This window comes from Pleurodeles waltl, chromosome 5 (genome assembly GCF_031143425.1).
Source record: "Pleurodeles waltl isolate 20211129_DDA chromosome 5, aPleWal1.hap1.20221129, whole genome shotgun sequence".
Lineage (NCBI taxonomy): Eukaryota > Metazoa > Chordata > Amphibia > Caudata > Salamandridae > Pleurodeles > Pleurodeles waltl.
In genome coordinates this window covers 1,355,915,482-1,355,941,986 of record NC_090444.1, presented here as the reverse complement: position 1 = coordinate 1,355,941,986, position 26,505 = coordinate 1,355,915,482, and the positions used below count along the sequence as shown (strand labels likewise).

At 49.2% G+C, this 26,505-nt stretch overlaps 1 protein-coding gene across 3 annotated transcripts in view; it reads right to left on the bottom strand.

The window, feature by feature from the left end:
* The window catches only part of IBTK (inhibitor of Bruton tyrosine kinase), a 487,897-nt gene that overhangs the window by 16,253 nt on the left and 445,139 nt on the right, over positions 1-26,505 (bottom strand). For all 3 annotated transcript variants that reach the window (XM_069235618.1, XM_069235620.1, XM_069235619.1), the window contains exons 29-30: positions 22,397-22,468; positions 22,167-22,299 (exon numbers count right to left, since the gene is read on the bottom strand). In XM_069235618.1, the coding sequence (XP_069091719.1) occupies positions 22,167-22,299; positions 22,397-22,468 (205 nt within the window). The remainder of the gene's footprint in view (positions 1-22,166; positions 22,300-22,396; positions 22,469-26,505) is intronic.

Sequence of the window (26,505 nt, the reverse complement as noted above, 5' to 3'; positions counted from 1 at the left end):
TGTCCTCTCTCACTGTCTCTGGGGTCCTCGTGGTCGGCGGCTCCTCCAGAACCCCTTCTGGCACCAAGCGCCCACGCTTGGGCTTAGAGGTCGCCATCCCTTCCGCCCACTCACTGCCAGTAAGCCAGTCTCCGACAGCCCACTTCCCAGAGTCGCCACAGGCCACTTCCTCTAGGCCTCAATCCCTCCAGGACATCAACTCTCCAAGCTGCAGATAGTCCTTGGGCCTCCTCGTGGCCCTGCTCACCTCCGCTCCTACTATGGCCCTCACGTGCCGTCCGCTTCACTGGACTGCAGTCCTGGTCCTCTTCGGCGATCAGGGAGCTCAGCTCCAGGTCCAAATGTCAGGTGGACCCACCGATCCGCTCCCTCTCTCTTCTTTGGGATTCCTGGACAAGGCCCAAAATGGTCAGCCCGGTCGTCACCCGGGCCCTACTCCAGGCCCCCACCGGGCCTCTAACGCTGGTCTCTCCTCGCCGCGGGGGCGCAGCTCCCTCCAGGGCATCGCCGCACCCCCTCACCCAGTCAGCAGCCTATCAGGCTCGTGCTCGCGGCACAGACAAGCCCGCGGCCCCCTGGGCTCCACAGCCTCCGGCGCCGGTCCGGCACTCCCGGGTCCGCGTTCCTCGGGTGCGGCGACCTCGCACTCCACGAGGTCGCAGAGAGTCCCAAATGTCCCCGGGGTCCCAGGCTTCACATCGGGGCTCCTCCGGCCGGCCTGCCCCGCATTCAGACAGCAAATTTCGGGCCCGGGCGGCGGAGCTCGGACCGACACGTCCGCTCACGCCGCCATCTTGGCCACGCCCCCACAAATACTTTAATATGATCAAAACAAATCATTACACTGGGTGATGCAATTTCCACACACTTTCGTCTCTGCACTGTATAGTTTTATTCGTAAACTGTATGTCTGTGCAAATATAATGGTCATTTCAATTAATAATGTGTTGTCTGTAATTGAAGCGTATCACACCATGAATACTCCACTGTATGCTACTCTGCACCACTCCACCCCACTGCATTTTACTCTGCACAACTTCACTTTACACCGCTCCACACCACTACACTCTGCAACACTCCACTCTATGCCACTGCACTCCACGCCTCTCTACTCTACCCTGTACCACTCTACTCTATGTCCATGCACTTTTCGCCACTCTACTCCACACCACTGCACTCTACACCACTCCAGTCTAGGCCACACGAATCTACTCTGCACAACTCTACTGTACGCCACTGTACTCTACACTACTCTGCAACATTGCACTCTAAGCCACTGCACTCTATGGACTCAATGCACAAATAGATGAAGAGAGCTCACTTAAAGCCCCTGTGGGTATGTATGTTTATGTATTTTTGCAGACTAATAACGAAAAAAGGTCTTGGCAAACTCCACATCTAAAAACACTTAACGTGAGTCTACTACAGGAACTGTGACAACTTGACCTGGAAGAGTCCAGATTATTATCTGCATACCACACAAAAACATTGCTTCATCAGTGTAAGAAGATTCTGTGGAGGGGCAATGTACTGACAAAATGACGTCCACCACCCTGGTGGCAACTGAACGGACTCAGCTGCCCCCGCTCAATCTCCAAGCATGAAGGTGGAAGCCTTAAAGATTGGGTTTGAGAACAATTCCCCCCCAACTGAGAGACAAGGCCCAGCCTGAATGGTAGTCTCAGCAGAGGATATGTGGAAAAGCACAGAAGGTTTCCATACCACACTCTTATTCTCCAAACCATGGTGATCAGAATAACTTTTGTCCGCACTTGGATCTTCCTTAGAACCTGAGAAAATAAGGGTATTGGGGGAAAATGAGTAGTACAGCTGGGAGTTCCACCTCAACTGAAACGTGTCCCCAATGCTCCCTTCAATGGATACTGGAGGGTGCAGAACTGCTGGTACTCAGCATTTTCCAGGGTGTGAAAGAAGTTCACTCGAGCAGCGCTACACTAGGTGAAGATGTCCTGGACCACCTGAGGTAGAAGAAATAAATTGTGGATGGCAAGATAGCGCTGGCTGAGGCATTTGGCTCTGCCATTCAAAGACCATGCCCAGTGATTGGTGGGGAGTCAGATGTCATGGTGGTGTGTTCAAGACTATCATCTCAACGGTTTGTGGTAAGAGGAGTTAAGACCTTACTCCATCTTGCTAGTTGATGTACCACATCAATGTTCAGTTATCCATCAATATCTGGACGGAAGAAAACCTTGGATGGAGTGGAGGAAGGCCTTGAGAGTCAGCTAAATCACCCGCATTTTGCATCAAACTGTTGGTAGAACTTGTTCTTCTGGAGACCAGAGGCCTCTAATCGCCAGTTGGACCTCCCACTGTAAGGTGGAAGCATCAGTCACTAACTCTGTCCCAGTCAGATGGCAAGTAAAGACGATTCCACAGCTCAGGTTTGCCTCGTTTCTCCACCAAAACACTCTTGCTGCAGTGTTGGGGCAGATCATGATGGAATCCAGAGGCAGCACTGCAAGGTTCTCATGTGCCAACGTGCCTGCATGACTAGAAGAATGCAGGAAGCTAGAAGACCTCAGAATTGCATGACTCTCAGGACTGGGACTTGCGTGCCTTGCTGGAAGGGTAGGAGCACTCTTCGAAGCTGGTTCTGTATATACTATACCAAAGTAAGGTATAGTGTGCACAGAGTCCATTGGATCCCCAGAGGCCTTACAGAGGCTAAAGTAGATAATACTAATGCTCTCTTTTGTGGTAGTGTGGTCAAGCAGTTAGGCTTATCAGAGGGTATTGCTAAGCATTTGTTGTACACACACAGTGAAGGAATGGGCACAATCTCAATGACTAACTCCAGGCCAATGTTTTATGCATCACAAAATATACTTTGTTACTTTATTTCTAGAACCAAAATACAAGTTACTTACCTTCGGTAACAAAATATCTGGTAGAGACATATTCTAGTTGAAGATTCCTTAGCTCAATTTCCCCAGGCGTCACACTGGATCCAGAGATTTTTTTCTTTGAGCAGTACCCCTGCACGCCGTTAGGTGGGGTCGGTCGACTCCACGGGCATCGCTGGCGTCGTGGTCGTATATAGGCATCACCCCGGTGCACGGACATCAGTTTCTTTTCACAACTTTCCACGCCATTAATGCGGAGCCATGAAGAACACAGAGAATGGTGTATCAAAACTAGGGCCCTTAAAGGGAAGTACCTGTCCCTAGAAATCAGTTCGCAGTGCGGGGAGAATGGGCGGATCAGTAAGGAATCTGCAACTAGAATATGTCTCTACCAGATATATATGGTTACCGAAGGTAAGTAACTTGTACATCTGATAGAGACTTCTAGTTGCAGATTCCTTACCTTAGAATAGATACCCAAGCAATACCATCCCCAGTGGTGGGCTGCGAAAAGAAGATCACACCAAATAGTCCTGCAGGACCGAACGACCAAAACAGCCGTCCCTGCGGACCTGACTGTCAAGGCAGTAATGTTTGGTGAACGTATGTATGGACACCCAGGTTGCCGCCTGGCAGAAAACCAGGACTGGAACTCAGCGTGCTAATGCTGTGGTAGCAGCAGTTGCTCTGGTTAAATGAGCACGCAAACCCTCAGGGGGTTGGTTTTTCACCAAAGCGTAGCACGTCTTGATTTAGAGGACTACCCATCGCAAGATGGTCCTCTTCTGCACCGCCTTCCCTTTCCTCCCACCCACATAACCCAAAAAGAGTTGATCATCCACCTTGAAAGCTTTGGTACGATCTAGGTAGAACGCCAACGCTCTTTTTGGATCCAGATGGTGGAGTCTCTCCCCCTCATGAGTGGGATGTGGGGGTGCGTAAAAAGTAGGCGAGGTGATAGACTGGCCTATGTGAAAAGGCATTACCACTTTGGGAACAAAGGAAGCCCGGGTACGAAGCACACTTTGTCAGTGTGCACTGTTAGGAATGGTGGCTTCGAAGAAAGAGCCCGACGCTCACTCACTCTGCGAGCAGAGATGATGACAATCAAAAAAGCTGTTTTAAGGTTCAAGAGACAGAGGACAGTTGTGGAGCGGCTTGAAAGGGCCATACATAAGATATGTAAGGACCAAGTTAAAATCCAACTGGGACATGATGGACGGGAGGAAACATATGAGTGAGACCTTTAAGAAACCTCCCAACAATGGGAAATTTGAAAAGAAAAGGTTGGGCAGAAATGGCAGACAAATATCCCTTGAGGGTGCCCAGAGCAGAGCCCTACTGGGCAAGAGAGAGAATAAAGAGGAGAACCTCAGAGAGGTGCAGATTTGTTGATACGCCATGCCACAAATTTCTTTCAATGATAGGTGTAGGACAGCGCCACTGTTGGCATGGTTACACCACAACTTGTTGCCTAATGTTGATGCCAACTTTGATTGAAAGTGTGCTGGGACCCTGCTAACCAGGCCCCAGCACCAGTCTTCTTTCCCTAAAACCTTTGCTTCCACAATTTGCACAGCCCTGGCACACAGTTAAGTCCCTTGTAAAAGGTACCCATGGTACTAAGGGCCCTGTGGCCAGGGAAGGTTTCTAAGGGCTGCAGCATATATTATTCCACCCTAGGGGGCCCCTCACTCAGCACATGCACACTGCCTGGCAGCTTGTGTGTGCTGATGGGGAGAAAAATGCAAAGTCGACAGCACCTCTCTCAGGGTGCCATGCCCACACACCACTGCCTGTGGCATAGGTAAGTCACCCCTCTAGCAGGCCTTACAGCCGTAAGGCAGGGCACACTATACCACAGGTGAGGGCATAGCTGCATGAGCAATATGCCTCACAGCGTCTATGTCCATTCTTAGACATTGTAAGTGCAGGGTAGCCATATTGAGTATATGGTCTGGGAGTTTGCCATTACGAATTCCACAGCACCATAATGGCTTCACTGAATACTTGGAAGTTTGGTATCAAACTTCTCAGCACAATAAACCCACACTGATACCAGTGTGGGATTTATCGAAAAATGCACACATAGGGCATCTTAGAGGTACCCACCTGCTAGTTTAGGACTGTAGGACTGATCGGTCTGCGTCAGACTACCACTTTCAGATAAGTTTCCCGACCACATGGAATGAATGCCTTTGTGCACTCTGTAGCCAGAAACAAAGCCTGTCCTGGGTGGAAGTGCTTCATAACTTCCCCTGAAGGAACTGTAACACCTTGCAGTGAGCCTCAAAGGCTCAAGCCTCGGATTACAGTGCCCCAGGGCACTCCAGCTAGTAGATATGCCCGCCCGCCCCGCCCCCCACCCCCCTCCGGACAAAGTCCCACTTTTGGCAGCAAGTCCGCCGGGAAAATTAGGGAAAACAGGTAGGAGTGGCCACCCCAGCCAGGACCACCCCTAAGGTGTCCAGAGCTGAGGTGACCCCCTCCCTGCAGAATCCTCCAACTTGCTTTGGAGGACAGGGACCAATAAGGATAGGAATGCCCCCCTCACCAAAGGGAGTGGGCACAAGTAGGGTGTAGCCACCCTCAGGGACATTAGCCATTGGCTACTGCCCTCTGACACCTAAAACGCCCCCAAACCTACGATTTAAGCGCCTCCCTGAACCCAGCTCACCAGATTCCTGGCGACCTACAAGAAGAAGAAGGACTACTAAGCTGAAAGCCCCAGCAAAGCAGAAGGAAGACGACAACTGCTTTGGCCCCAGCTCTACCGGCCTGTCTCCTGCTTCAAAGAACCTGCAAAAAGAACAGCGTTGCATCCGGGACCAAGAGACCTCTGACAACTCCAGAGGACTGGACTGCACCCAAAAGGACCAAGAATTCCAGAGCACAGTGGCTCTGTCTAAAAGAAACCTACAAGGACTCCCACCTCACTCCAGATGCATGAGTCCTGTCCCCTGCGCACCCGACGGCCACGGCCCTTGCCCAGGTGGTCCACCCAGCAAGAAAGGGTCCCCAGGCCATTCGGAGCAAGAGCCCACCCTGGGTTGAGCCCTCCAAGCCTCCACAACGACACCGCCCTTTCCAATCTGTGGTTTGCGCAAGAAGTCCCCCCCGAACCTCGTCTGCAGCCTCAACCCCCGGGGTCCCCTCATGGAGTTGCATTGAAAACCCGACAGCCTGTTTGCACTCTGCACCGGGCCGCCCTAGTGCCACTGAGGGTGTGTGTTTGGTGCCTACCTGGGGTACCTTCAAGTGCTCTCTTGAACCTCCTGGTCTGCCCTCCGAGTCGCAGGTACTCATCTGCTGGCAGATGGATTCTGAGTACCCCCATCTCCATAGGAGCCCACGATAATTGGGTGCCTCTTTGACCTCTGCACCCGACCGGCCCCGTGTTGCTGGCAGTGGTGTTTGGGGTTAACTTGAACCCCCAACAACGGACTACCTAAAACCCGGAGATAAGAACTGTAAAATGAATACTTACCTGTAAAACTGTACAATCTTTTCTTACCCCAAGAACTGTTGAAAATTGTAGTGTCCAATTTTAAAATAGCTTTTTGCCATTTTAAAGAAAACTGTATATATTGTTGATGCCATTCAAAGTCCTGATTATATATATGCAAAGTACCTTTCATTTTATGTACTTACCTGTAAACGGAATCTTGTGGTTCTAGAAATAAATTAACAAAAGATATTTTTCTATATAAAATCCTGGAGTTTAGTCTGAGTGTGTTTCTTCTATTTGCTTGTGTGTGTACAACAAATGCTTAACACTACCTTCTGATAAGCCTAACTGCTCGACCACACTAGCACAAATAGAGCATTAGTATTATCTATTTTTGCCTCTGTCAAGCCTCTGGGGAACCCCTGGACTCTGTGCACACTATATCTCATTTTGATATAGTATATACAGAGCCAGCTTCCTACAACAGGTGTATACCATTTGGGTGGAGGGACACGTGGCTGCCAAGATGACATTACAGACTTCAGGTGGAAGGTCAAAAGCCGTCAACTGTCACCGCTCAATCTCCACGCAAGGCGGCGGACACTGGACAGGTTCAGGTGGATAATCGTTCCCTGCTGCTGCAACAGAAGATCCTCCAGAAGGGGCAGTCTGATCTGAGGATCGATGGCCAATAATCATTAGCTCCGGATACCAGACTCTTCATGCCCAGTCCAGAGCCACCAAGATTACTTGGGCCCGGTGTTGCCTGATCTTCTGCAGAACTCTGGACAGAAGTGGTATTGGCGAGAAGGCGTACGGGAGGCCTGAGTTCCACTCTTGACGAAAAGCGTCGCCAAGCGAGTGCCGCCTTGGAAACTCCAACGTACAAAACAGCCACCATTGTGCATTCTCTGTGGAGGCGAACACATCTAATCACGGCTCTCCCCACTGCTGAAAGAGACGTGGCGCCACCTCTGGATGGAGATGCCACTCAGTATCGACTATGCGTTGACGGCTGAGTTTGTCTGCTCTGATGTTTAGAGAGCCCACCAGATGTTGAACAACCAGGGAAATACCCTGGCGTTCCAGCCATGTCTAGAGGCAAAGAGCCTCTGGACAAAGGGTCCACGACCCCACTCCGCCTTGCTTGTTGCAATACCACATGGCGGTGGCGTTGTCAGTGAACACCTGCACCACTTTCCCTTTGAGAGAGGAAAGGAATGCTTTAAATGCAAGTCAGATTGCCAGGAGTTCCAAAAGGTTGATGTAGAGCCCAGACTCCGTCGGAGACCAGAGGCCTCTGATCTTCACCTCTTCCATGTGGCCGCCCCATCCCAGGAGCGATGCATCTATCACTAATTTGAGATCTGGTTGGGGAAGTGAGAGGGATCTGCCGTTGACTCAATCTGGATTTGTCAACCACCACTGAAGGTCTTTCGCAGTACCCTCCGAGATCTGAACCATGTCAGAGAGATTCCCCTGATGCTGCAACCAATGGAACTTCAGGTCCCACTGCAGAACCCGCGCATGTCATCTAGCATGTTGGACCAGCAGGATGGAGGAACCCATGAGGCCCAGCAGCATCAGAGTCATTCTCACCGAAATCCAGGATAGAGGCTGAAACATCGGTATCATAGCCCGAATATCCTGGACTCACTTTTCAGGAGGATAAGCCCGAAACTGCACTGTGTCCAGAACAGCTCAGATGATAGGGAGTGTCTAAGAGGGAGTCAGGTGTGACTTTGGCACGTTTATAGTGAACACCAGTGAATGCCGGAGGTTCGCTGCAGTCTGGAGGTTGGAGGTAACTTTCAGGGGCATGTTCGCCTTCAATAGCCAGTCGTCGAGGTAGGGGAAGACTGGAACCCCTAACCTGCGCAGATGAGGTGCAACCACTACCATCACTTTCGTCAACACCCGAGGGGCGCTGGTAAGGCCAAAGGGGAGCACGGTGAACTGAAAGTGCTTGTGACCTACTACGAATCGTAGGTAACATCTGTGGGCCAGCAGAACGGGAATATGGAAATAAGAGTCCTGCAAGTCCAACGCTACTATCCAGTCTCCAGGGTCCAGGGCAGAAAGTACCTGAGCTAGGGTTAAAATCTTGAACTTCTTTTTCTTGAGGAAGAGATTGAGGGACCGGAGGTCTAGGATAGGGAGAAGGCCCTTGTCCCTTTTGGGCACTGGAAAGTAGCGGGAATAGTAACTACGACCTACTTCTGGCTCTCTATGGGTCCCTTGGCCAAGAGAGCCTTGACCTCCTTGTGGAGAAGTGCTAAATGATCCTCCGATAGATGATCGAATGATGGTGGCATGGCTGGAGGAGAAGTCTCAAAGGGGAGGGAGCAGCCCCTTCAGACGATCTGTAAAACCCACCTGTCCGTGGTAAGCGATTCTCAGTGGGGCAGGTGATGGCGAATTCTGCCACCAACTGGTCCTGGATGTCCCAATGGACTAGGAAGGTTTATAGGCAGTGGAGGGGGTGGACTAGGCGTCCCACTGACTCCCAGAGCCACAAGCTCATTGGATCCCGCATCCACGCAGGGTCTGTCCAGCAAGAGCGGGTCAGTGGCCCGGTGGAAATGAACGCGGTTGGGTGCCCCTTCCATAGCCGCAAAAGGTGGGCTGGGGGGGGGGGGGGGGGGGGGCGAAGAGCAGCTGCGAAGCCAATGGACCGAGCCATAGCTCGGGAATCCTTAAAGCGCTTGAGCGCTGAGTCCGCCTTGTCTCCGAAGAGACGAGTGCCATCAAAGAGCATGTCCATCAAAGATTGCTGGACACCCCCCAAAAAGCCAGACGTCCTCAACCAGGCATGGCATCTCAATGCCACAGTCGATGCAACCTATCTGCCCAGTGAGTCGACCGTATCCAGTCCACAACATATCATGAACTTAGCTGCGTCTCTCCCATTTGTCATGGCTTGGGAGAGAACATTCCAGGCCTCTTCCGGAACTTGAGGCAGCACTTGTGTGACTGTACCCAGAGAGAATGGAAATAGCGCCCCAAAAGGAATGCAGCGTTCACGGACCACAGTGCTAGACTGGCAGAAGATAACATCATCTTCCCCAAATTGTCCAGTCTTTTTGATCCCCTCTCTGGGGAGTGGTAGGGAATGTGCCACAGCATGATGAAACCTGGATTACAAGGCTCTCAGGTGTTGGGCAAGGAAATTTGGGTCATTCGACTCAGGCCGGTGGCAGCAGGCAACCGTCCTATTCACAGGAGCCCCTGTGCTGGTTTTGGACCAGGTCCCCAGTAGGATGTCAGTAAGCGCTTCGCTGAAGGGCACAAGGGGTTCTGAGTTGGAGGCCCCAGGCTGAAGCACTTCAGTCAGGAGGTGAGGCCTGACCTCCACAGAAGGGAGCTCGAGGGGCAAAACTTCAGCAGCCCTTCTCACCACCACAGAACATGACGCTCCCTCCTCCGTAGCCACTGTACGTGAAGAAATCATGCCAGTGTGAGGGGAGGTGTCCAACCCACTGGCATCACCCAAATCCTGTACCCAGTCCATGTCATGGTAAAGCTGTTCTTCTAAAGGGTCCAGCGACCCCTCTACACTATCCCCGTATCCATACCCAAAGCAACAGGGTTCAGGGTCAACCCTGGGCACAGCAGAGCCCATGGAAAACGGAATCGGCGTCAAGTGACTTTGTTCCCTCGTCGGGGATAAGTGTAGGGTCAACGTTGATTTTGGGCTCAATCAGTGCAGGGAGCGTCGATGTCTGACCCAATGCCAGGGAAGGTCACGTGTCACAACTGGCATCGGGACAGATCTAGAAGTGGAGCCTGAGGTGCCCTCTGGAGTCTGGACCGAATCTGCCGACTTGGAAGCAGAGAGGGCCCTCACGAACTCTCCTGGGCCCGAAGATGGGTCAGGTTGCCCAAAAATGAGGCGCGTGGCCTCATAGAACTCTAAGTTGGGCAGGGGTAGCACCGGCTACCAGAAATTCGAGGAGGCGCGGAGCGGATCCAGACTGAGGCTCCATAGACGGAGGCCTAGAGCGTTGACACTCTTCTTGCATTGTGCGAGGGACAGGGCGAAGTTGAAGAACATTTTGCCTTCTTCAACTTCTTCTTATCCAAATGTCCAGATGACTTGGACATAGATGAATGGTGGTGACTCCGTGACTGGTCACCTGACCTTCCTTTCGAACGGGACCAGGAACGATGCAGAGTCAAGAGTTGGACCGCCATGACCTTCAGGGACCCCTCCCTCAAAGCTTTCAGGTTCATGCCCTGACACTCGGAGCACGAATGCAGGTCGTGGTCGCGCTCCAAACACTAGAGGCACACGAGGTGCGGATCCGTCACCGACATCATGCGGTGACAGGAGTCATTGGGCTTGAAACCAGTCCTTTTGGGACATCCCTCGACGCAAACCAAAACACATAAAAAACAAATTCAACAATATGTCATAGTTAGTAAAAAAACGACTGTGGTAGCTTTTCTCTGCATCTGCGCATAGGCTGGCACGGAAAGAAAAGAACTGACACTGGCGCGTCGTGGTGGCGCCTATATACAACAGTGATGTCATCATGGTGACCAGGATGCCAACGACGTCCGCAGAGTCGATCGACGCCACCTACCGGCACGCAAGGGTGCTGCTTGGAGAAAAAAAATCTCTGGATCCGGTCGGACACCTGGGGAAATTACAAGGTAAGGAATCTGCAACTAGAAGTCTCTATTAGATAGGATCTTTGTTACAGGTAAGTACAGTTTAAAGAACGTATCACTTTCAAGTATCAAATGCACTTTGTTTAGAATTCTCAGGTAAAACAGTTTACAAGTACGTAATACGTTTCAATTTTAAAAGTAGACACAGTGAAATTTCTCATAGGAAGCAATGCAATCCAAGGAGAAGTAATAACACAATTTGCAGGGTAAGTACTTGACTTAGGATCCCAATCTTCGGGGGTTAAGGTGCCCACAGGGTAAAGTTTAGGGGAACACCAAGGGTGCACCACCAGCAACACAGGGGTGCCTGGGTACAGAGGTCAAAGTTGGTGCTAGGCACCCAATGGAATCCTACGGGGACAGTGGGGCACTTAGAAAGAAACAGCTTGCAGATAGGTACCCGCGACTTCAGGGCACAGACCTGGGGGGCTTAGATCAGCACGGGGGAGGGGGCACAGGTCAGCACCAAATACACACCCACAGGGGCAGCCGGGTGCAGGGAGCAAACACAGCAATGGGCGTCCAATGCTTTTTAATGAGGGAACCCCAGAGGTCACAAAGATGCTGCAGGTGTTGTCCAGGGAGTCCACTGAAGAAAACCAACTGCTGGCAGGTAGGTAGAGAGCCCACTGGACATTGCTGGACCATTGGTTGGGTTCCCCAAGGTCAGGGGGTTGCGGGGTACCTTTAGGTGTCAGAAAATCTTCACTGGATCGGGTCGCGGTCAGAGGGGTCCTCTGGATTTAGGCCGCAGGCATCATCGTGTTGGTCAGGAGGGGTCAACCCAGGGTGGACTCGAGGTCAGACCTGCCTGGGGACCTTCTCTGGACCTGTGGGCCACCTGGACACGGGACGTGGCCGTCGGGTGCAGAGTGGGCAGGACTCATGGATCCGTGGCAGCTCCGGAGTCCTTCTTGGAGGTTTCTTTGTGGACAGGGCCGTCGTCCTTGGCAGATCTTGGTCCTTAGGTAGGCAGGCAGTCCTCTGGGGGTTGGTAGAGGTTGACAGTCATGCGGTATGAGTGGTCTGGTAGCAGGAATCTTGAAGCTCAGCCGGTAGGGGTGGGGCTAAGTCAGTTGTCATCTAGAGAGTTCTCTGTTGGTGCTGCTGGTGCAGCTCTTCAGTACTTCTTTTCAGGTTGCCAGTGATCTGAAGAGTAAGTTTCAGGGGGTGCCCCTAAATACTAGATTTAAGGGTGCTACAGGGGTCACAGGGCAGTAGCCAATGGCTACTGTCCCCGAGGGTGGCTACACCGTTCCTGTGCCCACTCCCTTTGGGGAGGGGGGGCACAGACCTAATCCTACTGGCTAACGCCCTCCAAAGCAAGATGGAGGATTCTGCCAGGAGGGGTTCTCCTCAGCTCTGGGCACCCTAGGTGTGGTCCCAGCTGGGGTGGACACTCCTGGTGCTTACTAATTTTACCGCCAGATCTGCCACTAAAAGTGGAGCCTGGACCGGGGGCGGTCATCTCCACTAGCTGGAGTGCCCTGGGGCAGTGTAACAGGAGGCAGGAGCCTTGAGGCTCACTGCCAAGTGTTGCAGTTCCTGCAAACAGGAGGTGTAGGAAAGTCACTCTTTTTGGCATGGTTACCCCCACTTTTTGCCTGCTGGTCGTATGCTTTGACTGTTTTCACTGGGATCCTGCTAACCAGGACCCCAGTGATTGTGCTTCCTCCCTCTAAATTTGGTTGCCCAGGACTTTCACACCCCACAATTGGCATACTGGTGCCCCCATATAAGCCCCCTAGTATATGGTACTTGGGTACCAAGGGCACTGGGGCACCAGGGGTTCCCCATGGGCTGCAGCATGTATTGTGCCACCCATGGGAGCCCATGCAAAATGTGTCTGCAGGCATGCCATTGCAGCCTGTGTGAAAAGGTGCATGCACCCTTTCACTACAGGTCACTGCACCAAGTCACTTTAAGTCACCCCTATGGTAGGCCCTCCTAGCACAGAGAGCGAGTACCTGTGTGTGAGGGCACCCCTGCATGAGCAGAGGTGCCCCTATGAACAGGAGCTCCGTTGCACTGGACTTCATAAGTGCAGAGAAGCCATATTACCTGTGTATTCGACACAGGTCACTATATGTGCCCAGCTACATAATGGTAACTCCGAATCTGGGCATGTTTGGTATCAACTGTTTGCCAGTATTGGTTGTATGATTCAATGCACTCTGGGGGCTCCTTAGAGGACCCCCAGCATTGCTCCTACCAGTCATCTGGGGTTTCTGGGCAGCCCACGCTGCTGCCATCCATCAGACAGGTTTCTGCCCTCCTGCTGCTTGACCAGCTCAAGCAGAGGAAGGCAGAACAAAGGATTTCCTGTGGGAGAGGGAGAGGGAGGTAACATCCTCTCCCTTGGAAATATGTGTTGCATGGCTTGGGAGGGGTAGCCTCCCCAAGCCACTGGTATGCTTTGAAGGGCACACGTGGTGCCCTCCTTGCATACGCCAGTTTGCACCAGGCCAGGGACCCCGGTCTATGCTCTGGTATGAAACTGGACAAAGGAAAGGGGAGTGACCACTCCCTTGTCCACCACCCTAGGGGTGGTGCCCACAGCTCTTCAGGTGGCCACTTGATTCTGCCATCTTGAATCTAAGGTGGGCAGAGGCCCCTGGGAGCATCTGAGTGGCCAGGTCAGGTAGGTGATGTCACAGCTCCCTTCTGAAAGGTAATCACCCTGCTAGGTGACCAATCCCCCTTCCTGGGCTATTTAGGGTATCCCTCTTGGATGGGTCCTCAGATTCAACGAGCAAAATTCCACCAAGAATCCTCTGTAACGTTTACTTCATCTTCTGGCCACTGGGACTGTAACTGGATCCTCCAGGAATCTTCAATCTGCAACTACAGTGATGACTACGCTCTGCAACATTGTTTCTCCAGCTCCTTCCAGCAACTGCAACATTTCCCCAGCTGTGCATCCTCTGAGGACAGCGAGTTTTCAGCCTGCACAAGAAGTAAGAAGGAATCTCTCTTGGAGTGACAGAGTCAATCCCCTGCATCTGCAGGAACCAACTGCAATGACGACAGGCTGCGTGGATCTGCTCTCCTCAGGAACTGCGTGGATCCTGCATCACAGGTGGTGGTCTGGAATAGTCCCCTTGGTACTCTCTACCAGCTGTCCAACGTGGGAGATGCTAAGCGTTTGCCTCTCCTTGCAGGACAGTACGCATGTCGTCCGCGATTCTAGCAACTACCAGGGCTTGTTTGCTCCTTGTCCAAGGGATCTTCAGGCTCCGTGTAGCCCTGGCCTCCAGCACTCCTTCCTGCAAAGCACTGTCTCCTGCCTGCTGCTCCAGTGACTCTTCAGGTGTGATGAGTGGGCCGCACTGTGACTCCTGTGCGTGCTTTCAGTGGGTTGCCTGTGCGGGATGCCTCCTTTTTTTGTGGCTCTCCCAGCTGCTGAGGGTCACCCCGGATTCTTCTCTTTAGGTCGAGTCCCCTGGACCTTGCTAGTCCTCTTCAGCCTTGCAAACCACCTTCTCCATCTCTTGTCTTTCCCAACGCTTGTTGGTGATTTTCCAGCACCACTGACTGCATCTCAACAGCCGACGTGGGATATCACATGCATCACTTCTGGGACTTCTCTTCATCTCCTGTGCTGCACTGCTGATCATCTTTGTCCACCGTCAACCTGGTCCTGCAGCTACCGAAGGGTGGGTAGTGGCTCCTGCCACGACCGGACACTCCATTACAAACTGGACTTGGTCCCCTTCCTTTGCAGGCCCTCTTCTGTCAGGACCCACCTTTGGGTTCTTCTGGTCTTGCATAATCCTTTTCCAAAGTTCTCCCATTTGTTTTGGGGAAAACCAGGTACTTACCTCTGCTCTCCTGGTCGTTGGGGTCACTCTGGTACTCACCTCTTGGGGTTCCTAGTTCCACCAGCTCCCTTCTCCTGATTCCACTTCCTTGGGTGGGGGAACGGACTTTCACATTCCATTTTTTTTTTGTATATGGGTTGGCCCTCCCCTAGAGCGGTCACTATTTGCTGTTGCTTTTGCCAATGCTTATTGCTTTCTATGCTATTTACTGATTGATAATGTGTATTTAATAGTTTGTTTACTTACCTCCAGTAGGGGATTGCCTATTCAGTATTCTAGTATGTGTGTAACCTTAATAAAGTACCTTTATTTTTGTAACTCTGTATGGTTCTTTTATGCGTGATAGTGCTGTGTAACTATAGTGGTATTGTATAGCTTTGCATGTCTCCTAGATAAGTCTTGGCTGCTCATCCACAGCTACCTTTAGAGAGCCCTGGCTTCCTAGACACTGCCTACACTTCACTAAGGTGATACGTGGACCTGGTATCAGGTGATAACACCATAGGTGTTCACCACACACCAGGACAGCTTCCTACACTCATCTGGAATCCAAGCCTGGGTTCCATCTACCTGGTCCACCTGGGTCTCTGTAGCAGCTGGACAGCCAAGGTCCCCATTTACTTTAACAAGGGGTTCCGACACACCTTCACCCCTATGCACCTGGGCTCCATAGTGTAGGAAATCCACTTCTCTGGACATCCACGGGTGGGGACAATCTTGAACCTCCCTTGTCCCTCGGGGTCTCTGGGAAGGGTCCTGACACACAAAAACTCTAACCACGACTTACCCCATGTTATCCTATGGTCACCTGACCCAGGGAAACATTTCTGTACACGGGCGCCTGGGCAAACCTAGTTACTTACCTCAGATGTTTTAGTACTTCTCCAGTCCTGAAAGGCCTTGGATGACAGTCTTGGTTAGTTGTGACTTTCTTATCCCATGGATTTCCTTCCCCATAGGGCCCTTTTTTATGCTTTTACTTACCTGTTTCTAAGTATATTTTTCTGTGTACATATATCTTCAGTTGGGAGATATACCAAAGATAGTTTATGGCCTTTTTTTAAAAAAAATAATACATTATTTCTCTCACACTGGTGTGGTTCTTTTTTGTGTGAACATTACTGACTGACTTTTTTTGGTAATTGCAATTGCTTTACACCATCTCCGATCAGCCTTGGCTGCTCTCTACAGCTACCCCATGAGAGCTTTGGTTATTGTGAACCACTAACACTATCACTAAGGGTTGCCTGGACTAGGTGCAGAGTGCCTCACCTGTAGGTGTACATCATAAACATAATTAACTTGAGCAACAAAGTTCTTACGGAAACCCAAAAGAAAGTAATCAATAAGAGCCTTGGGTTTGTGCCCACACCAAAAGATGAACCCTTCTGCCTATGACTTGAAATAGCGGAATTCTTTCGCAGGATTAGACTACAAGTATTCTTTTCCACAAGTGAGGGAACAGACCCAGAAAGAGATAGGGAAACCAACAGAGGGTTCCATAATAAATCCTCTTTCACCCCTGCTATCCAACAACTACCACATGAGGTGGCTACCTTTGAACAGGCAATAAACCTTGGCTTAAGATCTATATCACAGAATAGCCAGGGGATGTTCCAGAACTTCAGCAAAGCTGGGAGAGAGGCTCTAGAAGACCTGAAGGCAGATAATTCTGAAATCATCAAACCAGCAGATAAGTGGGAGAAACAGTTATCCTACCTAAGGAAATGTACCATACAGAGTGTAAAAAACTTCTGGAAAATACCTTGCACTATAAAAAACTGTCAAGAGATCTAACACCTGAGATCAGGGAAGAAATAACATTCTTAGTACGAGGGGGCACTGACAAAGGGTGGATAACGGAGAAGGAGGCATCCTTCACATTAAAAAATAACAAAAAGAAAAAAGCAACATATTTTTACATCCTGCCTAAGGTTCATAAGAATAAACTGCCCTCTCCGGGACGGCCCATAGTGTCAGGCATATGTTATAAACTGGAACCTCTTTCCAAGTTTGTGGATTTTGAAGCAAATTGTTAGCACAATGGGATCATACTTAAAAGACACAAAAGATATTCCCAACAAACGTGGCAATGTGATCTTTGACCCAGACAGAAAGATATTACTAACTCTGGAGGTCGAGTTCCTCTACACCAACATTCCCCAAGAGGAAACACTGAACGTTATTGAACAGCTCCTTATCCCCAGACAGGAGAACAAAACGATGCCAGCAGAATTCAAACTGGACTGTGCACACGTGGTTCTTACAAGAAACATGTTTGAATATGAGGGGGAATTCTTTCTACAGATACATGGGGCATCCATGGGCAGCACCTGTGCCCCCAGCCTGGCCTGCCTCCATGTACACAGTTTTAAAATAAAATTTGTATACTCGGAAGACAATCCATTCTTGAACCATATGTGATTATGGAAAAGATACAGCGGTGGTATCTTAGTTATCTGGCATGGCACAAGGAAAGAGGCTGTTGAATTCACTGACTGGCTGAACAGGATGGATCCATTTCTTAAATTCAGCATGAGTAACACTGAGATACCATTTTTGGATCTAAGAATTTATCACGAAAGTGGTGTCCTTAAGATAGAGGTGTAAAATAAACCAACTGACAGAAACAGTCTGTTACGGTACAATAGCTTTCACCCATGGGCCCTAAGGGAGGGCCTCCCTATAGGACAGTTCCTGAGTCTAAGGCACAACTGCACTGAACAAATGAAATATCAACAACATGTGGATAAGCTTTCTGCAAAATTCATAGAAAGGGGCTACCCAGTGAGGACCATTGATCGCAAGGAAACATGCCAAAAACAATGACAGAGAGGCCCTATTAAGCATGTACGAGCCACCCTGGAAACCAATACCTCTATGTGTAACTAGCTTCTGCCCTAACTCCAATGCGGTAACAAAGTTGATCAAAAAACACAGGGGCATCCTGAATTCTGGGAATCTAAGGATGGAACAACCTCTCTTTTCAGATGCAGTAAAAATCTCAGGGACGTGCCGGTACACACACAACCAAAGAAAAAGAGCATAATTACCCCCAAATGACACTATGGAACACCCCGACCCCAAAAGGACATCAACTTTGTGGGGGATGTGGGGTTTGTGGTCTAACAAAAAAATGCAAAACAGTGGATCTGGGTCTGCCCAGACCTTGAGTATCAAACCAGCTAACAAATTGTAATTCACGTGATGTGGTCTATGTGTTATGATGTCCTTATAATCTTCTTTACGTGGGTGTGACAACAAGGAAGGTAAAAACATGAATCACCGAACACAGGATTACAATCAGGTGCAAGAGGGACAAAATTAAGCTCACCAGACATTACACTGAAATGAATCATACACCAGACGACATCGAGTGGATTGTCATAGAGAAATTGGAGTACAGAAATAGTGATATGAGTAGGGCTCATTAAATATTAACAGAGGTGGGTCTTTAGATTACAAACAGACACACAGGGTCTCAATGATGACATCCAAGGAGTTTCTTTACTAACTGATGGACAAAACACTGCTGAGATCTTCCCTGTTGCCTATGGCAGGATGAAATCAGGGTCCTCATCATTGTATTGCGAAAAACAGGGATATATGGGGGTGACTCTGTGACACCCTTGGACTAGCAGAAACTACTATCATTGCACAATATATTGATTACACTTTAATAAATGGACACATAGCTCTGTGACTATCAAATGTCTCCAAGGGCGCTCCCCCCAATGTGGTATTGAAAAAATGGGGACATATGGGTTGACTCTATGACACCCTTTGACTAGGAGAAAATCAATATCATTGCACAACATATTGTTTATCCTTTAAAAAAACTTTAACTTTAGTCATTAATGTGGCTGAAAGGAGCCTTTATCACATCACCAGAAATTAATGTCTTCTCACTGCTTGACCATGCTGGTGTGTAAATGTCTCAAAGGGTGCTCTCCCACCATTTAGAGCAAGCGGAGACTACAATTCCCAGAAGGTACTGAGTCTCAGGAGCATCTTGTAAACCTAACTCTGGTGACCACGCTGGTAAAGAGTGATGGGCATGGTGCATAATTGCCCGCTAGGGCGTTCCCCCTTTCTTCAGTGCAAGCAGGAACTACAGTCACGAGAGGCCACTGTGGGCCCGGATGAGTCTTGTATTCCAAAACCCTCGCGACCATGTTGGTGAAGGAAGCATGGCAGGGTGCTGTTGTGGTATTATAGAAACTTGCAGCTAGTCTGCCCAGAGGTGGGCAGTTGGGGTTACAGAGGATTCACCATCAACCAATGAGCGTGAGGCAGCTTGCCCCAAACCACTGGCCAGTTTTTACGATAAATAGGTGACGGATGCTGCACTAATGAGAATATGGACCTTAAAATCAGTGACTGGTAGGATGACTGTACTATGGGACCTTAAAACCAGTGACTGATAAGATGACTGTACTATGGGTCGGCTATTCCAGGAGATAGGGCAGGCTACTAGTGGGTGCTTCTCCTTGACAAAGTGAGTACTACCTAATGATGGATGAGGGGGTGGGGAGCGACCGCACAGACAGTATGTTAGGCGCTTGGTACTGGGCACAGTAACCAAATTTTTAATAATTCAAGCTGGGCGCCCCATGACACCATGGTATTTAATGTTAAGACAGTTAAAACAAGTATGCTATTCACATGTACTTTGACCTTGTGTCTAGAGTGTGACTATAGGAGACGTCCCCCGGAACAGACCATGAGGCGAATGGGTCACGAAATATAGTTAACTTACCAGGGATCCACATACCCCAGATTTGTATGTTTTTGTTTTTTACTCACGTATACTCTGCCGACCAGGCCCTCGCCAAAGTCCCCCGCATCTGAAAAACCACAGCCGGACGTAGATCCTTCTCCAACATCGCTGCAAAGACCTGGAACACCCTCTCCATCCACCTCAGGCAATCTCCCACCCTGTCTCAGTTCAGGAAGGACCCCCCAACCTCACCCTTTTTCTCCTCCCCAGCGCATTGACACCCTAACAGGTGAATAGCCGCGCTCTACAAGTCCCTTATTGATTGATTACTTGTGCCTTGTATGTCAGTGTGCCTTTATTACATGTGCCATCACTCATTTTAAAAACAGAGAAATGTGCCTCCCAAAAGGAGACAATTCAAGAAAATCACACCAATAGCGGGTTAGTGATGATTTTAACTTATGTTTCCCATTTTTATATTTGACAGGGGGTTCTAACAGAAGTAAGAATGAAAGCAAGGTAGGTTCCACCACTTGTAATTATTTACAGGAAAGGAGAGCCTCATTGCTCTCCCTTCCTTAAAACAAACTGGGTGAAGGTCCTATATATAAGCCCTGAGGAATGCTCAAGACCTTTGCAGGCTAGTAGTATATGGCCATAAACATGTCGGCAGACAACATATAGGGGTATATATTGGGCATAAAACTCATGGACACCTCCTCATAATACTTTGATGGTGTCATTTTAATCATATCCAGGGTAACACCTTAATAAAAAACAACACTTGTGTGGATTACCCTGATATATGTTTAACTTTAACTGGACCAGAGTCTATTGTCCAGCTAGTTGATATCTGAGAACTCCCTCAAGATAGCTCCTCTTGAGGTCGAGTCCGCCCTGGTAGTATCCTACCAGCGTGGGACGAGGTGGGTGATGATGAAGCATGTGACATTACGTAAGTGAGCCCACCTCATCCAAATCTTTGCGATGTCAGGGAACTCCTGAGTAGGAAGGGTTATAATACACCAATAGCCTCTTAAAAGAAGAGATATAGGTCAGTTCATTATGAGTACCACACACTATGTTTGTTGATAGAACTGAGGCAAGCATGGCACTCCATCGAGCCTCTTTGCTCTCTCCCCTTGTATCTAACACCATAAATTGATCCAGCCTCCTACAGAAGTCATGCCTCCTGTCAGTGCAGGACGATGCCCCATCAGCTCTGAGTGGGAGTCGGGGTGAGAATGGCGCCACCTGCGTCAGCATCGGGACGGGCCCCGTGGAAGGTCGAGGTGGTGCGATGGTATGACCGGTGCTGGTCCAGATCCATCTGTGGATCCAAGGGGCCTGACTAGCACTGGGGGTGGACCCACAGGCAGGAAACTAGTAAGCACCCCTCGCAAACCTGCGGTGTCCAAAGGGATGCTGTCTGTCTCAAATGACAAAGCTCCCTTGTCTCGTCTGAAGACCATGACTGACGGGCCAAAGTCGAAGACCTCTTTGACTTCTTGTTCTTTTTTTGGGATTTACCAAAATGTCCAGCCAACTGACTGCGACCTTATCCTGGGACCTTCATCTCAACCATGATCGAGATGGTCATGGAATCGCATGTTGAGCAGCAAAGAGCTTCAGGAGCTGCTCCCTCAATGCGATGGGGTGCATGGTGTGGAAGTCGGCGTAGATTTACAAGTCACTGTCACGCTCCAGATGACCGTCTAAAAAGGTGCAAGTCGTTCACTGACCGGTGCCACAGGGCTTGAAGCTGGCCTTCCTACTGGACATCCCTGCCACACCACGAGAGGATTTCTAAAAAATAACTTCAACAAAAGTCAAAAACATCTCAGTCAAACATTGACTGATGGTAGCTCTCTCTGGATCTGCGCTAACTGGTGTTGAAAGAAAAGAACTGACATCAGCATGCTAGGGTGGCACCTAAATAGGCACCACGATTTTCACTTCTGGTACGGATGACGTCAACAATGCGAAACCGAGCTGAACAAGGGCACCTCCTGGCGTGTAGGGGTACTGCTCATCCAAATCCAGTCCGACGCCTGGGGATAATTCTAACGTAAGGAACCTGCAAGCTAGAAGTCTCTATCCGATTTTGCCAAACACACAAATCATAAAGGTGGATTTTTCTTATATGAAAATCCTAGTTGCAAAGGTTAAAGTCTGCCAATTCTAATTCTGCTAATCAGGACTTCATTTTGTTCTAGTAAATAAGGTAGCACACCCAGTTAGATGAACAAACGTGTTTGAGGCTTTGTCACACATTAAGGCCTACTTTAAGCAGAATGAAGGACGACAAGCATATGCTCATAACTACAGTAATCCAAGTGTTTTCTTTGTGCACGGTTCATTTAGATGGAGAAAGTCACAATATTATCAGTCGGAAGAGAGGAATCTGTTTAATCACAAAGTTGTTTTGTATTTTCAATAGCTTTGTAGAATGATTTTAATTTTGTTAAAATTGCAGTTCTATGTTACTTTATAATCCTTTACCCTAAACTAATATATTTCAACAAAATAACTGCAAATTATAATTAGCGTCTTTAATAACATTTTAATTCTACCATTGTTAATGCAGACTAATTAGTTGGTCACTTTTCATATTAATGATCTGTTGAATATTTTACCTGAATCAAAGCTAGAGGTTTCTCTCTGCTTCTGATTAGTGCCGCTTCTTGTTGTATCTCCTCTTCTACAATAGTTGCAAAAGTAACTGGCGCTGTTGGCGCAGGACTAGCCACTGAGGTCAAAAGCCAAGGACTACAAAAAGATAATACACTGTAAATATTTAAGGGAATTCTTATTAAAACTATTTTGGTTAAAAACATGCATTGAACCAAAGGTAAAAGTGCCTTACTTAAGAATATCTGGCTGTAGGACATGCGAGTTATGGTGTGCTTCTGAATCTGGACTTATGTTCATTGGGGATCTGAAAAATAAAAATTAGTGAATACTGATCAATAAAAATGTAAGCTTCGAAAACATCAGCAATATACATGCTTGCTGTCTTCCCAAAGGAAGAGACAGCTGGAGTAGATAAAAAATACACATTTTTGGGTGTACACGGCAGCATCTTCATCATCTCAACTGAAATTCAGCTGTGGTACCGAATATTTAAAAAATGCATATTTGGGGCAGCATATACGATTATAAAATCAACTGATGGGATAAAGAATATTTTGCAGTCTCCTTGGAATCTGGACATGACTGGAAAGATCCCTCTGGTAATGTGCCCCCTGAGACTTCAGATCCCACTGCAGAACTTGCATATGCCATCTGGTGTGCTTCACCAGCAGGATGCAGCAGGCCATTAGTCCCAGTAGACAATGAGACCTGAGCAGAGAGGCTGAAACATTGGAATCATAGCCCAAATGTCCTGGATTCTCTTTTCCGGGAGAAAGGCACAAAACTGTTCTGTGACCAGAATGGCTCTGATGACGGGGCTCATCTACAGTCAGGTGTGACTTCGGAACATTGATGGTGAAACCCAAGGATGTTAAGAGGTTCGCCATAGCCTGGAGGTGAGTGACGACTGCCTGGGGTGAGGTAGGGGAAGAATGGTATCCTCGAGCTCTGAAGATGAACTGCAACCATCACCATCCCTTTTGTGAAAACCCAAGGGGGGCTGGTAAGGCCAAAAGGGAGCACTGCAAAAGGAAAATGCTTGCAAACTACCGTGAACCGCATGCAACACCTTTGGGACTGCAGGACTAGGATGTGGAAATAAGTGTCCTCAGGTCCAGCGCTACCATCCAGTCTATAGGGTTGAGGGCAGACATAACTTGGGCCAGGGTGAGCATTTTGAAATTGTCTTTCTGCATAAAGGCACTGAGAGGGCAAATATCTAAAATGGGATGGGGCCCCATAATTTTTCAGAACCAGGAAGCAGCATGAATAACAACCAAACTAGGTTCAGGTGCCAGAAACCTCATGGCTCCTTTGGATAAAAGGGCATGCATTCCTGCTGTAAGAGAGACAGACAGTCATCCTTCAGCCATGTGAAAATGGGGAAGGTGTTCCGAGGAGTAAAGAAGTGGTAAGATGTAACCCTATGGAAAAATTTGCAGGACCCACTTTTCCAAAGTTATTGTCTGCCACCATGGCAGAAAATGACAGATTTTGCCTCCGACAGGGAGGATGTGCACATCAAGGCATGCTAAAGAGGATTACAGGGGGGTGTGGCAGAGAGATGCGTAGAAGACTGGGCTGTCCCTGTTGTCCTCTCCTGTGTGCACCGAAGCCCTGCAAAAGCTAGGGAAAGGCTGTGTCGAATGGGGTTCTTGGCAAAAGTGCTGAGGTGGCTGGCAGGTAGAGAGGCCCAGGGATCACTCTGTGGCCCTGCTATCTTTGAAGTACTTCACGACAATCTGGTTTGTCTCCAAAATGGCGGGAGCCATCAAATGACAAGTCCTTAAAACTGGTCGGGACGTCTCCTGAATATCCAGTGGACTGCATTCAGGTGATCCTACAAATGGCCACAGAGGTGCCATTAGTCATACCAGCGGGAGTCAGTGGTATCCAAACCACAATGGACAGGAAACTTGGCTGCCTCAAGACCATCCTGCATGACCTTGGAACGTATGGCCATCTTCCAGGCCCATGGGCAATACTTGGCTACTGAATCCCATAAGGTGTGAGACTAGCAGCCTCAGAGGCAGCTGGCGTTTACCAAGCTAAGGGGCAGACTTGTAGAGGAAAACGCATGTTTAAAAAAAAATTCTATCCTCTTTGATTCTTTGTCAGGGGTAGTAGTTGGAAACAAGTTTAAGTTTACTCTACTAGCTGAAGCCTGAACCTCAAAGCTCTGATGAGTGCGGTTTTGGGTGAGAAAGCCTGTGTGGCCACATGCCCCACAAAGAGTTGTTCATCCACCCAGAACTCTTTTGTGTGGTCAAGGTCAACACTCTTTTTGGGTCCAGTCAATGGAGTCGCTTCTCTTCCTTCGAGGGATGTGGTGGAGCAAAGAAGGTGGACAGGGAGATGTTCTGGCACAGCTGAAATAGGGTCACCACCTTAGGGAGGAAAGAGGCATGAGTGCAAAGCACTACCCTGTCTGAACACATGGTGAGATACAGAGGTTTCACCCTCCTGGCAGATGTTATTGCCACTATGAAGGCTGTCTTGATGGTGAGCTGCTAGAGAAAACAATTGTGTAAGGGCTTAAAGGGAGCACACATTAGAAATGTGAGAACCAAATTTAAGTCCCACTGAGGCATGATATAGGGCGTAGGAGGATACAAATGTACAAGCCCTTTAAGAAATGTGTTTACAATAGGAGATTTGAATAATGAAGGCTGATAAGGCAGCCGAAGAAAAGCAGATAAGGCACAAAGCTATCCCTTGAGAGTGCCTGTAGAAGTTGGCTCTGTATATACTATCTCGAAGTGAGAGATAGTGTGCACAGAGTCCAAGGGTTCCGCTTAGCGGTTGACAGTGGCAAAATTAGATAATTCTAATGCTCTGTTTTGTGGTAGTGTTGTCGAGCAGTAGGTTTATCAGAGGGTAGTGTTAAGCATTTGTTGTACAATATATAAATGAGGAACTCACACTCAAAGACTTAACTCCAGGTCAATAGTTTTTATATAGAAAAATATATTTTCTTCATTTATTTTAGAACCACAAGATTCAAGATTTAAGGTAAGTACATAAAATGCAAGGTACTTCACACAGGTGATTATAGAACTTTTATTCAAAGCAGTAGTACACACAGTTTTAGTTAAAATGGCAATAAGCTATTTTAAAAGTGGACACTGCAAGAATCAACAGTTCCTGGGGGAGGTAAGTTTGGTTATGTTTCTCAGGTAAGTAAAGCACTTACACAGTCAGTCTCCTGGGCATAGGCAGCCCACCATTGGGGGTTCAACGCAACCCCAAAGCCACAGCACCAGCAACACAGAGCCAGTCAGGTGCAGAGGTCAAAGCAGGGCCCAAAACACATAGGCGCCTATGGAGAACAGGGGTGCTCCAGTTGCAGTCTGCTAGCAGGTAAGTACCTGCGTCCTCGGGGAGCAGACCAGGGGGGTTTGTAGAGCACTCGGGACAGCCACCAACTGGGCTAGGAAAAGGGCCACCTGCTGGTTACTCCTGCACTGGAAGGTGCTGGGGGTCCTGGGGGGGGAAGTGCTTGGTCTAGGCGTTGGGTTCCTTGTTACCAGGCAGTCGCGGTCAGGGGGAGCCTCTGGATCCTCTCTGCAGGCGTCGCTGTGGGGGTCGACTCAGGGTACTCACGTCGTCATAGTTGCCTGGGAGTCCTCTCTGCAGTGTTTGTTCTCTGGAGCTCGAGCCGGAGCCGTCGGGTGCAGAGTGAGATGTCTCACGCTTCCGGCGGGAAGAGAGAGTTCTTTGGAAGTTGCTAAAAAGTTGCAAAGTTGTTGCTGTTTTTGAACAGTGCCGTTGTTCGCTGGAGTTTCTTGGTCCTTCGGGTTCAGGGTAGTCCTCTGAGTCCTCAGAGGTCACTGGTCCCTGTTGGATGCGTCGCTGGAGTCTGGAGACAAGCTGGTAGGGCTGGGGCCAGGTCAGTTGGTGTCTCCATCGTCTGCGGGGCTTTCAGGTCAGGAGTCCTTCTTCTTTGTGTAGGTTGCAGGAATCTGATTTCCTGGATTCAGGGTCGCCTCTAAATACTAAATTTAGGGGTGTGTTTAGGTCTGGGGGGCAGTAGCCAATGTCCTGGACGTTGGCTAAACCCTCTTTGTGCCACCTCCTCCCTGAGGGGATGGGGGGACATCCCTATTCCTATTGGGGGAATCCTTCAATCTCAAGATGGAGGATTTCAAAAGGCAGGAGTCACCTCAGCTCAGGGCACCTTAGAGGCTGTCCTGGCTGGTGGGTGGCTCCTCCTTGTTTTCCTCATTATCTCCTCCAGCCTTGCCGCCAAAAGTGGGGGCAGTGGCCGGAGGGGCGAGCATCTCCACTAGCTGGGATGCCCTGGGGTGCTGTAACAAAAGGCATGAGCCTTTGAGGTTCACC